The sequence below is a fragment of the Populus euphratica genome, unplaced genomic scaffold, assembly GCF_000495115.2.
Source record: "Populus euphratica unplaced genomic scaffold, PopEup_1.0 scaffold795.1, whole genome shotgun sequence".
In the NCBI taxonomy this organism is placed as follows: domain Eukaryota; kingdom Viridiplantae; phylum Streptophyta; class Magnoliopsida; order Malpighiales; family Salicaceae; genus Populus; species Populus euphratica.
In genome coordinates, this window is record NW_011500435.1 from 86,160 (window position 1) to 101,353 (window position 15,194).

The window sequence follows — 15,194 nt, forward strand, 5'->3', positions numbered from 1 at the left end:
TTGCTACTGGGTCAACCGGGTCACCATGAGTTTTTTCTTTCTCTATTTTTTCTTAAACCCGGCCCCTGTTCCAGTTCTAGGCTGGTCGGGTCCCAAGTCGACCCGCGTAGGCCGAGCTGGGTTTTAAAACTATGGTTTGAGGTGTGTATTGCAGACATTAAAGGACTGTCAACTATATATCAAGCTGAGTAAGTGTGAATCTTGGTTGAAGGAATTTATCTTTTTAGGGCATGTCATATCAGAAGAAAGGATATTTGTTGACCCACAAAAGGTGGAAGTTGTTCTGAAGTGGGAAATGTCTACTAATGTAACGAAATTTCATAATTTCATTAGTTTAGTTGAATATTATAGAAGTGTTTCCACAATAACGACCCTTCTAACTCGATTAAATAAGAAGAAAGTTAAATACGAATGGTCTAAGGATTGTGAAAAGAGATTTTAAGAACTGAAAATGAGGCTTACCATTGCCTCAATGTTAACCCTTCCTTCAAAATCTAAAAGGTTTGTAGTCTATAGCAATACATCAAAAAAGTTAAAAAAAGGTGATTTCTTATGCATCCAAACAATTAAAACCATGTAAAGTTAATTACCAATTCATGATGTAGAGTTGGTTGTTGTAGTATTTTTCTTACAAAGTTTGGAGTCATTATTTGTATGAGTTTTGGGTTTTGATTTTTATACATCATAAAAAGAATTGAAAAGATGACATATGAGTTGAAATGATTAAGGATTATTATTGTGTACTATCACCCAAGAAAAACATATATCATTGTTGATACTTTTAATCTAAAAAATAAAACAGGGGTAGATGAACCAATAGAATGTTTTATAATTTTATTCCTTTATTGCTAACAATAACTTATATAATTTTTCAAAAGACTCCTCATGTGAACCAAAAAGATACTCAATCACTTTATGTTTTGCAATCCATGCTTTATCATATGAAATTTTATACTTATAATGCAATTTTATTTTATCCTGTATATTGCAACTATCATTTAAATCTTATTCATAATAAGGGTTGATATAGAATTATTAATAAAATCTCCATGAAGCTAACAATAATATATTTTTTCTTATAAAGGTCAAAACATATAAATGTGGTGCTTTTAACTTTCTTATTTTAAATGAATCTGACCTTTTATGATATCAACTATGAAAATATCACTTATATTCAGGTGCTTGTATACATTGTAATTGAACAAATGAAGAGTTTGGTCTTTGGAGTTGGTATTTAACCAAATATGCATTGTGTTATCATTTAACTACATTAACCAATTCATTTTTACTACTAAATGTTTATCCAATCTCCAAATTAAACCCTCTTAGCATACATCTACAGCTTCAATTATTAGAAACAATAAAACCAGACCAAAAAAATCTCCAAATTCAAGAATAGCATGTATGATTTCATCATCAACATCAATATTTACCATCATGTTTAAGTCTAACATATCATCACCTTCATTTTTACTAGGCTCAAAATGGCTAAATCTATTTTGGTCAACAAATAGATTGTCAAACATAACATCATCTATCATTTGTAACAAATCATTCAATAATAAATTGTTTTTACATCTGTGATACGACCAAAAAATTAATGTCTTCTCCCAAGTGCAGGAGTATAGAAGTAATAAATAATTGGGAAAGACCGGGGTCGAACCACAGGGGGGTTAATTGTATAAATTATAAACAACAATAATACAACAACAACAACAACAACAACAACAACAACAACAATAATAGCAGTAGTAGAAGTAGTAGTGAAAAAGAAGAAAAAAAAGAAGTTAATGAGAACTTTCAGATGGAAGATTAATGTGAGGATCAAACAATGATAAAAACAAATGTTAAGGTTAGAGGATTCGCTAATGATATTTCAAACAAGTATAGTATACACTCTTATTAGTCAACTAGAAACCACACATAAGGAAGTTTCAATCAAATTATAAGTTGTTAACATGATTACATTAGTTATCTTATTTGAATAATGATAATAATTGTAAATATTGTCAAGCATTCATGATTATAACTTATATTAATAACAAATCAAGTTCTTTTCATAGCATAGGTGTAGGTTATGCCATTCTATTGGGCTATGAAAGTGCTAAGTATTTGTTATACCAAGTGTTATATAACATAAATCTAAATTAACCATTTAACAAACAAAGTATTAAGAGTGAACAAGATAACAAATACAAAACATATTAATATCAAACATTAAAGTCTATGTTGAGTTTACACTATACTTGTTCTTACACCATTGGTGTAACATTTTCATCTTAATATAATAAACTTAGCTAAACATAATGAAAAGGAGAAACATAAATAAATAAGATAAGAACATAAATAACATAAAAGTTAACTAAGCGAAGGAAAAGAAATGAAAGACATAAACAAGATATTAATGAAAACAAAATTGCATTATAAAAATACAAAGAGAGAAAGCAAGAGTATGATCTTGATCTGGAAACCAAAATGTCTAAATGCATGACAAATGCCTCCTTTTATAGGCTAAAATTGAAAATTATTGATTTGATGACTACTTATTGAGTGGGTGACCAACTCTTGACTTGATGACAATCCTTATCTTCTTGTTTGAATAAAACATCATTCATAACGTTAGAATTTGAACTAGACCTCCACATGAAAATTCTAAGAAATTATCTTAGCTTTATAGAAAAAAAAATTGAGATAATTTAAACTCCCAAAACTTAAGATATGGGTTAAGCACTAAACAGTGTTTGGGCTGCAGGACATATTTGGACTTTTTCGTTGTTGCTATAATTTGAACTTGAAAACAGTCTTTTTAAATCTTGGACTTCACATGAAAGTTGTAGGCCTATATTTTACCTTTCTATCCATATAAAGTAAACATAAATCCGAGATCTATAGCTCCAGATATAACCCAATTACTTAACAGTGTTCTAGTTTAGACTGCACCAAAATCTTTTTTCTAAGTTTGGTCATCTCTTTGTCCTTTCAATTTTAGTACTTAAACTCATCAATCAATCCTTTTATTTATATGATAGGTCTACATTTAAGATAAACATTTACCACAAATTAAAGGTATCTTATATTATTAAATACATTATTATAAAACATGCTTTAATTAAGAAGTTATTGATACTTCAAGTGCAAAATGATGATATAAAACCTTAATAAAAATACACTTTTAATTACTAATCAATCTGCTAATGGGATTTAAAGGACCAGCAAAAGTTGAGACACACAAAATTTTTGGTCAACTCCTCACATATAATATCATTATATTCAAACCACTTTGGATTAAAAAAATCAATCATTGTTTTGAAATTGTCATCACACATAATCAGTGCAAGATAATATTGATGTTTATCAATCCTACAACTCCAAGTTATTTCAATATCATTATCATTATAATTCCATCCAAGTCCATAACAAATAGTTTCCTTTATTTTTGTATATGATATGCCTAAAAAACCATTTAATAAAAAATTGTTTATGTCATTATAAGTGATATACTACTATTCACATCATGAACGTACAAGCAAACTTCACAAAAAAAACTAAGCATAATTCATGATACAAAATCTCATTGATCTTTTCATGCTCAATTGTATTAAATCAAACCTAAATTTATAGCAAATTAACATAATTCAAAGAAAATACAAGATTCATCACTTATTAACAATTCAATGGAATGTGTAATTTATCATAATTCTATGTCATTCATGTTCTCTTGTATGAAATCAACAAGTATAGTTAATTATATTATTAGTTGATCCAACAATACATATAAAATCCTTAATTTAGCAACTTAATCAAATTAAACATAACATATAATTAATTGAAATAATTAATTCATAATTAATTTAACTTATTTTCATGTTCAACTCTATCCAATCAACTCTAATTAATGATATTTTTAATTAATGTATCATTAATTCATCAAAATTTAAATTTATTATAAACCTTAAATTCAACCTTAATAATTATTTTATTTTTATTAAATCAAATGTAAATTTATAAAAATTCAGTATATTTATTCAGTATATTTATTTTTCTTGCAGGATTAGAAAAAAGATTGGGGTTGGGGTGGCAGATGATAAGATAACTATGGGTTTTGAATACAAAAACATCCCAAAATACTTGAAGATTAAGATGCATTTTATTTTTAATTGTTTTAAAAATAAGATAAAGAAAATTGTTGGTGGGTTTTTTAGAAAGATAGTGAGGGCATCGATAAGATTAAGAGAGAGAGACTCTGTTTGGTCTGTATTTACTCGCGCTTGTGCAATATTTTGTCAGAACTTCCAAGTTTAATGTGTTAATTAAAAAAAAAAAAAAACCTGATTAAGTACACAGAGTCCGAGTCTGATAAGAGATGTTTGGTGAGAGGATTAACAAGGGTGCTGTATGGCTTTGCTTCCGTACTGACTGCAAGATTCCGTGGGGAGTCCTTTTTAAGGTCTAGTCTCTATGCATTTCTCCTTTTCTGAGGAACGCACCAGACCCACACATGCACATCCATCAGAAGGTTCAGAACAGAAGCAGACTAGTGCTGTTCACCTGACCTCCCCATGGCTGGCTGGCTCCTTTCTCCATGACTGAAACATCCCTCCCCTCATCGCATTATAACCAACCTGAAGTTCATCGAGATAAGAGGGAACAAAATGCCCAGCAAATGCTAAACACCAGGGTGATACCTCATACCTCCCTTCCCATTTCTGCTCAGATAGTTTCTGATTAAAATTCGTTCAATAAAAGCCCCAAGAAAGGAAAAGAGAAGTAGGGTAGCAAGAGGGTTAAAAGCTGACGTACTGCTCTGCTTTTTCCGAAGCGTGCTCATCAAATTCAAGGGCTCCATGAGCAGGAGATATGGCAGAAGTGTGTTGCATGCGAAATGCTCTATTTTTCTTTTCCATGTAATTTGTGAGAATTAGCTCATACGCAACCATTTTTAAAGAAGATTGAGAGATACAAGTACCCATTTGGTAATTGTCTTCTTCCACAATATATAGCGCATTGCCCATTTTTGAAGTAATTGTATGCTGTGTCAGTTTGATGACTACAAGTAGGGTACCTTGGTGAGTTGATAAGTGACAAATTAGCAAATCCTGGGGCCATGCATCAGGTCCCTCAACTATAACTGCAGCAAGGGGAAGTGTCCGAAACTAAAAGCAAACCATTATGAAGCCAGGCCATACATTCATATTAATACTTCAGCTACCATACCATTAAGTAGATTTTGCCTGTGTCCTTGAAATCTATTTATTTATGAACTCTAAAGTGAAGTGGGGGGAGAAGAACAGAACCAGCAAAGCTAAAGACATTGGATACTTCATTAAACATCCACATAATCAAATCTCAATCACATTTTGGAGAAAGAAACAAAAGAGTTGAGCAGTTCTTATTAGCCTAGCCCTCTTGACAAAAAGCAGTGAACCCCCCCACCACCGACTAGTACATCAAGAAACCCACCGATGTAAACTCAACCATCTGCAAAACAAAATAACTTTCATGGATGAAAAAAAAAGGTATCTATCTGGTTTAAAAAAGAGAAACCACAGGAAAAAAAAAGTGAATAGATATTGACCAGAGGAATTGATTACCATTATTACTTCTTGAATTAAAGCTCGGAAGAAAGTCATGTGATGAAGGAATGGATATTGAGAGCCTCGTTGTTGAAACTGAAGCACTGTTTGATGATTTGTCACCAAAATAAAGCCACGATTGTTTTTTCTTTGGTGGCCACTCATCAAAGAAACGATGGACAGTCTTTTGGGGTTCTTCCTTCTCCATTTTTATGGGTCCTAGATTACTTATATCATTTCCCAGAAGATAGTTATGTTGATGCTGTTTTTGATGTTTTGGGATATCATGATCGCATAAGCTTTGAAGCTGCAAATAAGAATACTCATTATCTAAACTAGACAAACTCCTCTGCTTTGAAGAATTGGTACTAGAAGAAGAAGAAGAAGAAGAGTTAATTGTGAGCGGGGTGAGTTGCCAAGCATCATCCAAAGATGAACCAGGCAAGCTTCTCATAGAGCCTGAAGGTTCTGAGAAGAAAGCATGTTCGTCAACCTCCTCTTTCAGCCCGTAAAAACTCCTCCTGTTTCTTTTTTTTTTTTTTTTATAAACACAAAACACAAACTATTAAGAAAAGCTATTAATAAAATAGAAAACACAGAAAAAGTACTACTATAAATACCACATTACTTTTGCAAACAGACCTGAAATCTGCATTGGTCATAGAAGAACCACCAGAGTCCAAAAGCAAGTGGGTAGAATTTTCTTGAGGTAACAGACCAATTCCAGTGGATGTTGAAGAAGACAAAAATTGATGGTTTGGATGGGCATGGTAACCTGCAGGATAGTGAAGGTGATTCCGGTGTTGGGTCTCAGGTGACATTAATAACGAAAGAGAATGGGAGGATGTTGTTAGTAATGAGTTATTGGAGTGGTTTCTGGTGATTGATGAGACAGTTGGTGGTGATGTTGATTGTGTTTGTGTTGCAACTTCCACAGGCTTTCTTGAACGGTTCTTCCCTCTGTGCATGTGTCTCTCACAGTACTTGGAATCTGGGTATGCTTCTTTTGAGCATCTCCATTTCTTTCCATCTGTTCTCCTGCACCTCCCTGGTTCTGGATCCGTTTTCCTCCCTAAACCCATCTGAAAACAGCTCCAAGCAACTGCACCCACAAAACACACCAAAGTACTCGATATGTTAGTTCAGATAAAGCCCAGATGAGAGAAAAGAGAGACTTAAAAAGAAATTGTGGAGACAGAAATCAAGAGAGGGGCGCGTGTGTGCGTGTGTAATGGGCTCACAATGTGGATGTTGGCGAGGAAAGAGATTTGAAGAGTCCAAGCAGACGCTTCTTTTGATGGTGAAGAGGAGATCAGGAGGGATGGGGATGCCAGAAACCATGTACTTGTAGATTAGTGCTTGATGCTCAAGCTCTTGCCACTGGGATGCAGTGAAGAGAAACCTGTTTCCTCCACTCATTATCATTTTACTCTGGAAAGATAAGGAGAAGGAGAAGGAGCTCTCGAAAAGAGAAGAGATTAAGAAGAAGACGGAAAAGAACTCCTTTTAAGTTTTAAGAGTGAAGTGAAAGGGCAGGGACTGTTGCAGGAAGAAAGAAAGGAGGTTGTGTGTGTTGAGGATGAGTGAATGCGTGTGGTTTATAACTACTAATGGCTTGGAGAGTAGAGCAGGTTTATTTATTTGAGGGACCATTGGCCTGCAAAATTTCTGTAGATGGAAAAAACTAACGGTTCTGATTACATTGCTGCTCACTCTCTCTCTCCCTCTCACCCCCAAACTCTGCTTATGTTATGTCTGAACCTCTCTGATGCTTCTGATGCTGCAAGCTAAGCTGCCTGGCAGCTCTTGTCTCTGACAACACTACGAAAACGCATAAACTAATAGAGGAGGAGAGTGGACTGCAAGAAACAAAAGAGAAAAGTAATAATATTTTCTTTTCTTTAGTATCAAGACAGAGGAGGGGAGTTGGTGTCTGGAGCCAATGCTTGCCTGCTCTGGGAAGGATGTACGGTTTGAGTTTTTACTGCTACTAACTCCTTTACCTTTTCTGTTCCTTTACCTCAGACCCCAGTACCCTCCTCCTCCACTTACAATTCGACCTTTCTCAATCTGGGAAATTGAGAAAACGAGATATTCAGTTTTTTTTTTGTGGGGGGGGGTTTGGGGTGTTCTGGGTTCTGATAAAACTGAGTGAAACCCCTCTCCCTCGTTTTCCTGGCTCCCTTTCCTTTTTACTTTACGAGACAAAAATATTTTATTTTGTTTGGTCTTGGCTCAGATGGTCATCGAGTTAACATGTTTTAGCTTGCTTGTCTTTTTTAAAAAAGACAAGCAAGTCTGTGTGAGACTTTTTTCTTTGTTTTCTGATTACTCTATTCCCTTTTTGGTTGGTGTTCATCACTCATTAGTCTATGCTTAAACACAGCCTGATTCTCTCTCAATCAGAAACCAAAAGAAGATTAGATCGATATCACAAGGAAACAAGTTGTTGATTTTGTTTGACTGGGATATAATCTTCTATCACGTCCAGCTTGAGATTTTTATGCAGGTAGAAGGAGTGAAAACTCATGGCATTGGTAAAATAGCATGAACGTCATCTTGACTATCTTAAAGGCATTGCCGTCTAGTTTTTCACTAGAGATCTCATAAATGCCGTCGAATTCGGTAAAGTAGAGGCCGCCTTCTTCCACGGTTTGAACTCTCAAGTACAACACACAATGGAGGAGGAAGACAAACACACCGTGTGCCTCTCACCTCCCATTATCACTTTGTGAGCCCACGCAACAGGAGCACCGGCAACCTTCTCCCTAGTGCCCGACATGTAATATGTAAACTTCATTTCAGGGAATGGTCCCATTCAGGCTGGTAATGCCAAGATGGTCTTGTAATTCTCGTCTGAATCATGATGACAAAACAACTTACTGTGATTTCATCAAGATTTATAAAATCACATTCCAATATAGATACATCCATCCTAAATACCAGCCAAACTTGGATGTCATGCGACGCAATCGATCAGAATAGATGGACACAAAATAGTTCAATTTTATAAATCATGAAACTATAAATGGGTTATCGACATCTAACTGTTTGACGAATATGGAGAGGAATTAAAGTCAATCCATCTAAATTAAGAGCATCGAGAACATTTCAATGGGGGAGATCCGAACTAGGAGGTATAGAACTTACAGGTGAGGAAGGATCCTTCCAGCTCTCTAGAGGTGAACATCCAACGCATTCTCCCCTCCCCAAGTTTCTCCCTGACAAACTCAACCCAAAGGAGATGCAACTTCTGGCATCAAGAAAATCCAGACAAAAATGAGTACCATTGTATTTGTGAAGATTACATTTTTCCTATTACTAGAACCCCTGTAGTCTGCCCAAAGGCAGGCTAACTCCAGCCCATTTTCCCTGGTGTTAAAACCTCTAGGAATTGCAATGTCTTTAGTGTTTGGGACTGTTGCCAGTTGAGCATTGGCCAAGCATCATAAGTATTCAGAACTTGCTATTTACCATAGATTATTAGTATAGTTACGAATCAACCTCGCATAACAGACCTATTCCTTGTGGAAAAATGAAGGAATAAAATCTGTATGTACAGAGAAGAGCTGTCTGTGTATCCACGAAAAGCTGCTTGACACAATGAGGAATAAGGAACTCAATATGGCACCTCTTCTATCCTTACAGTTTAATCCAATTGACAGCAAATATAATTAAGTTGACACTTATAAAGTAGGGGTTCAAACCTTCATAAATAGTCGATCACCTCTAGGGAACTAATCTACGAAACTCTCCTTTAGGAACAACGATACCTGTATATGGAGCTAATAGTTCTTTATTTGCCAAAGGTCATTGAAAACAAAAAAGATAGCACAAGCCCTTCAACACTTGTACTCAAAGCAGTACAAGTGCTTCTTGCACTTGGCAGCCCAAGGTGCCCATAATATCACATTTAAAATACAATGCAAAGCTAAATGTCCTATTTATAAAGGTATTCAAAATTCACCATCTGAAGAACTGTTTATATGAGAAAAGAAGAATACTCGAAAAAAATCCAGATCCTACAGTATTGATAGGCTCTTCAGATCAAGTCCACAGGTTAAGGGATCTAGATAAGCATTCATGTTCAATTAAATACTAGGTAATGATCATTTGTTTCCATATTTTGCTCAGGGTTTATATGGGGGTCAATACTCAAAAAACAAAATGCTAGTGACAATCTTGTATAGCACATCACAAAGACTACAGGACTGCCTCCTGCTACGAGCTAGGACATAGTTTTGTGCAGGGACACAATATGAAATTAGTAATCTTGTGCTTATCAGGATCCAATGCTGCCACTTACCATCTCATGCAATCTTACTGATTAAGTTCCACTAATATGTTTACAAAATTAACTGGTAATATATCCAAAGCTCTATAGAGCCATAGTCATCATCTTTGGAAAGGAAAATAAAAAAAAGGAAAATGATTCATTAACAGCATGATGTCATGCTGATAATGAATAGTCTGAGAATTTGGTGTAAAACATTCACACAGAGTTCTACAAAAACAAGACATAATATACTGTCACTTGGCGTAACTATATTGCAAGCCAACAGTTTCATATATAGTCATTTTATAGTTCTTTACTGCATTTTGTAGTCCCGATACGTTCATACACATCTCGAAGTTGTATAAAACATTCACCTAATTTCACAAAAAAAAAAGCATAACAAAAATACAACGCAAATTGCTAGTTTTGTACGGTAATTTTGTAATTCTATACTGCATTTTAGCAACTTTTGGCGTGTGACCTTCCCTGCTATTCACTACAGCGTGCTGTCATGCTAGCTGTCTACTAATCAGTGTCCACTGGGGAGGATTGATTATAATGAGGAAAAGTAATGGTCAAGCAGAAGCACACCTGCACATCTGTACACTCATACACTGCCCTTTCTCCCACAAGCTTTGAATGATAAGGAATTAGGGATGATATAATAGCTCCCTGTGTTTTGGTAGCTGTGGTATCGCTGGTGACTTCAACTATTAATTACGACAAGTAATGGGAAATACTGGGTTCTTTGTCTCAGCATGTAAAATAGACGCGGCATAAAATTATGGGCCCTCAAAAGTTAACTTGTTGATTCCTGTTGGCATCAACCAAAATGACATTACTTAATTTTGTTTTGTTCTTCACACCAACCTAGCTATAAGTGTAATATAAAGTGGTCAAACCAAACAAGTCAGTACCAACATTAGACAAAAAAGTGTGATCATAACAGTGAGATTGTTTGCTTATAAGCTGTTAGCTTGGATGAGACAATGGAACAACAGTACCAGCGCACACATAAGAACACAGAATCCACCTACCTTACACAATAGATATAGTTCATTCCAAACAGATAGGAACCTAGCACTTGAGGATAACGAGGCTGGAAAATGAAACTCACAATGTATGGAACAGGAGCATCCAAAAAGTCCAGCATGTCATCTGCTAAAATCTGAAAATTACCAATACAAGATACAATTAAGAAGACTGATGTTTTCTGCTAAAAAACATAGACAACACTGCTGGAAATCACACCGGCATCAGCAAGCTTTGCCACCGATAGGGACAAATTAGAGGGATAATTGACAAAACTGAAGCAGACAAGATTCCCTGTATAACAAAGTGTTTAACATCATTACTATCTCCAAACTGTACTATTTCATGGCATACAAGAAGAGGAATTATTGCTAGTTAATTTAATTTCATCGATTTTGTAAGTTTATCATTACTTTTGAAGTTTTCTTGTTATGATGTTTGTAACGTTAGGATTTTAGCAAGTTTTCCGGTCATTATTTAGGAAATTTTCTTGCTGTGATGTTTGTAACATTAGGATTTTATTATACCCTTCTTCAATTTCTACCCTTGTTCTACATCAGTATCATAACATCCACAAAATTTCAATTGCATAAGAAACTATTCCGTTTAACATCTAAGGGATATGAAAGGATCCTAACTTGAACATTTATGGCACAAATGAGTAGCTTTCAGCCAGTTAAGCTGTTCTTCAGCATCCTATTCTCCATGTTTATGCATTAAGTATGCAAAAAATCCAAAATCCAATACAAGATGAGAACAAAGATTGTCAAGCTGACATGAAATGTACATACATACCAAATTAGAACAAAGAACCACGTACATACATACCAAATTAGAACAAAGAACCACAATCTGCTTCTCTTGCATGCGGGGCTCCTGCAAACAATGTCAAGATCTGCATGCATGGAGATTAGATTTTGCTTTTACGTAAATATTTAAGGCAAAAGTGCAATAACTACATTCATTTCAATCACCACATATCAACAAAGAACTTCAGAAGCAACCATGTTCCACATTAGCAACATTAAGCCATATTGAAGGGAAATCACACCCACAGTAAACTTAAAGGGAAGAGCAACAGCAGCAGCCAGGCAAATTCACTTGTCTTTTCAAGAAAAATAAAGTATCGGTAGGAAACAATAAATACAAAAGGCCACCAAATTTGATGCATATCTCAACTTTAACCTCACTAAACAAAAGAATTCCAGTAATTACCCAGCAATGGACAAGCATATCTCCATGATTAAGATAAGCACACAAACCTTGACACAACCTTCTAATGCAAGCATCAATATACTACATATTTTGCCGCATCAGAACAGAGGTGAAACAAATTTAGGCACATACAGAGATTGTACATAATCCATGTTAGACTAGCCAGGCACAGTAGGAAACCTAAAACAGACCATTTTTAAGAAATAACAAATCCAAAAACCTAGCAAAGGCATTACATGCTCAAGTCTCATGGATCCGCATATACATGCAACGGCCCAGGTTGATAATGCAGTTGCTTCCTCCTCTGCCAAGAGTGCATGGTGTGCCTGATTAAGATAAACAGCAACCACATGAAATAGTCTAGAAATAAGTACAGCTGATGGTTGAAGAAAATTCAACTACATGTGACAATAGAAAGGAGGCAATGTCTCATTTCACAAAGCCATCATTCTATAATTGTATCTACGTCGATCCGCAAGTTCCAGACTTTCACTGCAGGATCTCAAATCAATAGTTGAGCCATTAATATGTAAAACAGCCCCATCAAGTCTATGATATTCCAAGGGATGAAGGTTCTCCAAAGGCTGAAATCTAAGAGTAGAACCCCCAGAAGGGAAATGTAACTGGTAATACTCACACAGAAGCTGCAATGATCCATGGTTATTTGCCTGCAAAATAGAGGAAACCTGACAACTTTCAGTCATGTCATTACACAAGAATATTGGACTTAAAACATGTACAAAGCTACATCTAATACAAAAGAGATGCAGACCTTAGCCCATTCAAGAATATCAATGCGATCACTTGAATCTTCCTGGCCAGAAAAGGATGCCTCTTCTGTCTCTGTGTCATCAACATCACTCCTAAAGTTTCTGTCATCACTGGGAGAACCCTGGAAGCCACAGAGAATGCATTTTTACTGAACTCGTAAGAATGTCATCTCCACCCACACACTGATGGATATGTATATAAATGCTGCGCAATTATAAAAGCTTATCCGATAAAGCATGGATTGTATTATGTAAACAAACAAACTCATGACGTGGCTATAAAAAGTATTAATTACAATATATATATATATATATATATATTAATGCATATATGATAATATTCTCATTTATGCATTATGTTCATAGATATATACACACACTTATTTCTTGAGTGAGTCATCATTTGCAAATAGTGGCGGAGCCACGTGAGGACAAGAGAGGGCAAATGCCCTCTTAAATTTTTTTTAGAATTTTACTATATTATTTTAGAATTGATTTAATTTTATATTGAGAATTTTACTATAACAATAAAAAGAGGTTTATGTGAAGAGTTCAAGCAAACTTCAATCACACCATCACTTATATTAATTTTTAAAATATCCACTTCTAGAAAAATCTTAAGATATTAAAAAAATTTTAGAATAAATTTTTTATAATTACTTAACTATTCAAGAGGAGTGTAAATCTATATAGGATATTCATATAATAGTTTTGGTAAGGGTTTAATACAGGGAAAGAAAAGTGAAGTTATGAGAAATATCCTGTGTCAAGTGTTTATATTCTAGTAATACTTCATCATCTGTTAGCTCCTAAAATTATGGTTATAGTTAAAGATAATATCGTGTACTGTTACAATTTAAATCCTATATATAATAGGATAACAATCCGAGAGAGATTGAAACAGAGTCTAGCTTTGTTTCCTTATATATATGTATGTAACTTTGGTGGACAATCAATAGTAAAGAACATGAATCTCTTTCACTCCTAAATTCTTCATGGTATCAAAGCGGTGATCTCTCGCTCCCTGTTCCAATTCTTCCGTGTTTTAAATCCTTCCCCTGTGTTTTGTCATGGCTAACTTTGAAAGTCATGATGCAGTTGGAGGAACAAAGGAGATGGTAACTTCCTTATCCAACGTTGTTGATAATGATATCAACACTGCTCGTAAACTGAGCTTTGTATTGTTGAATGAATTTAATTACCTTCCTTAGTCTAGAGCAATCACAATCGCTCTCAGTGGAAGATCAAAATTGGGATTTATCAATGGCACGCTAAAATCCCCTATCCCCTGAGGTTGGAATATGAAGCCCGGTTATCAAAAGATCAACTAGTTATGTCTTGGATTCTAAATTCAATGGAGCGTAATCTTGTTGAAATTTTTAGTTACTCTGAGTCCTTTTTGGATCTTTGGAATGCCATTCATGATATATATGGAAACCAAAACAACTTTGCTGGATTTTCAGATTAATCGAGACATTGCCAATATTAATCAAGATGGCAAATCGTTTGTCAACTTACTAGGAAACTTAAAAAGACTATAGAGTGAGTTGGAGATCTATCGAACTCCTGCGAAAAAGAACTGAGGAAAACCGAATCTTCCAGTTGTTGGCTAGCCTTAATCCTGAATTTAAGGATTTAAGAAGTTATATTTTAATGAATACTGAACTCCCATCTTTTCAAAGTGTGTGCGCCACAATCCAACATGAAGAAAGTCATCGAAAAGTCATGTCCCGCACTATTACTCCATGTAATCCTGGTGTCAGTGTTTATCTTGCACAACCATACCTTGAAGGAAAAGTCTACAAAGGGAAACAACCAGATCTTAAATGTCAACTGATTAGTACTTAAAAGTGCATTTTTATCAAGATTTTATATCATCATTTTGCACTTGAAGTATCAATAACTCCTTAACTAAAGCATGTTTTAAAATAATGTATCTAATAATATAAGATACCTTTAATTTATGATAAATATTCATTTTAAATGCAGACCTATCATATAAATGAAATGATTGATTGATGGATTTAAGAACTGAAATTAAAATGACAAACAGATGGCCAAACTTAAAAAAGAGATGTCGGTGCAGTCCAAACTAGAACATTGTTCGGTTATTGGGTAATATCTGGAGCTGTAGATCTTAGCTTTAGGTCTACTTTATATGGATGGAAAGATAAAACATAGGCCTACAACTTCCATATAGAGCCCACGTTCTAAAAATCTATTTTCAAGTCCAAATTAGAGCAACAACAAAGAAGTCTGAATCTGTCCTCCAGCCCAAACATTGTTCAGTGTTTGGCCCATATCTAGAGTTATAGAAGTCCAAATGAT

At 34.7% G+C, this 15,194-nt stretch overlaps 2 protein-coding genes across 8 annotated transcripts; both read right to left on the reverse strand.

The window, feature by feature from the left end:
* Positions 1-5,234: 5,234 nt before the first annotated feature.
* On the reverse strand, positions 5,235-7,409 carry LOC105114664 (growth-regulating factor 1-like). Its single transcript, XM_011011284.1, has 4 exons — positions 6,815-7,409; positions 6,216-6,675; positions 5,592-6,094; positions 5,235-5,478 (listed from the first exon to the last, which is right to left on the reverse strand). The coding sequence occupies exons 1-4, from the start codon at positions 6,996-6,998 to the stop codon at positions 5,471-5,473; spliced, it is 1,155 nt and encodes a 384-aa protein (XP_011009586.1). The 5' UTR covers positions 6,999-7,409; the 3' UTR covers positions 5,235-5,470.
* Positions 7,410-7,744: 335 nt separating this feature from the next.
* Positions 7,745-13,068, reverse strand: LOC105114665 (DENN domain-containing protein 1C-like). 7 transcript variants are annotated; one of them, XM_011011286.1, is made up of 8 exons: positions 12,869-13,068; positions 12,734-12,764; positions 12,333-12,422; positions 11,677-11,776; positions 11,101-11,175; positions 10,967-11,017; positions 8,724-8,826; positions 7,745-8,429 (listed from the first exon to the last, which is right to left on the reverse strand). In XM_011011286.1, exons 4-8 carry the CDS (start codon positions 11,746-11,748, stop codon positions 8,392-8,394), a joined length of 339 nt encoding a protein of 112 aa, XP_011009588.1. In that variant the 5' UTR covers positions 11,749-11,776; positions 12,333-12,422; positions 12,734-12,764; positions 12,869-13,068; the 3' UTR covers positions 7,745-8,391. The 7 variants fall into 7 exon arrangements, 2 of the variants coding, with proteins under 2 accessions (XP_011009588.1, XP_011009589.1); XM_011011287.1 differs by having other exon boundaries at positions 7,925-8,429; positions 11,710-11,776; XR_840183.1 differs by lacking the exons at positions 7,745-8,429; positions 8,724-8,826 and adding an exon at positions 10,262-10,663 and having other exon boundaries at positions 11,710-11,776.
* Between the last annotated feature and the right edge of the window lie 2,126 nt (positions 13,069-15,194).

Excerpts from the sequence above, each read along its gene's own strand:
- LOC105114664 (XM_011011284.1), bottom strand. The coding sequence starts at position 6,998 with ATGATAATGAGTGGAGGAAACAGGTTTCTCTTCACTGCATCCCAGTGG. Across the intron at positions 6,676-6,814 it reads TCCTCGCCAACATCCACATT|TTGCTTGGAGCTGTTTTCAG; the intron begins GTGAGCCCATTA and ends TTGTGGGTGCAG. Across the intron at positions 6,095-6,215 it reads ATGACCAATGCAGATTTCAG|GAGGAGTTTTTACGGGCTGA; the intron begins GTCTGTTTGCAA and ends AAAAAGAAACAG.
- LOC105114665 (XM_011011286.1), bottom strand. The coding sequence starts at position 11,748 with ATGCAAGAGAAGCAGATTGTGGTTCTTTGTTCTAATTTGGTATGTATG. Across the intron at positions 11,018-11,100 it reads GGCAAAGCTTGCTGATGCCG|ATTTTAGCAGATGACATGCT; the intron begins GTGTGATTTCCA and ends GGTAATTTTCAG. Across the intron at positions 8,430-8,723 it reads GGAAGGATCCTTCCTCACCT|ACGAGAATTACAAGACCATC; the intron begins GTAAGTTCTATA and ends ATCATGATTCAG.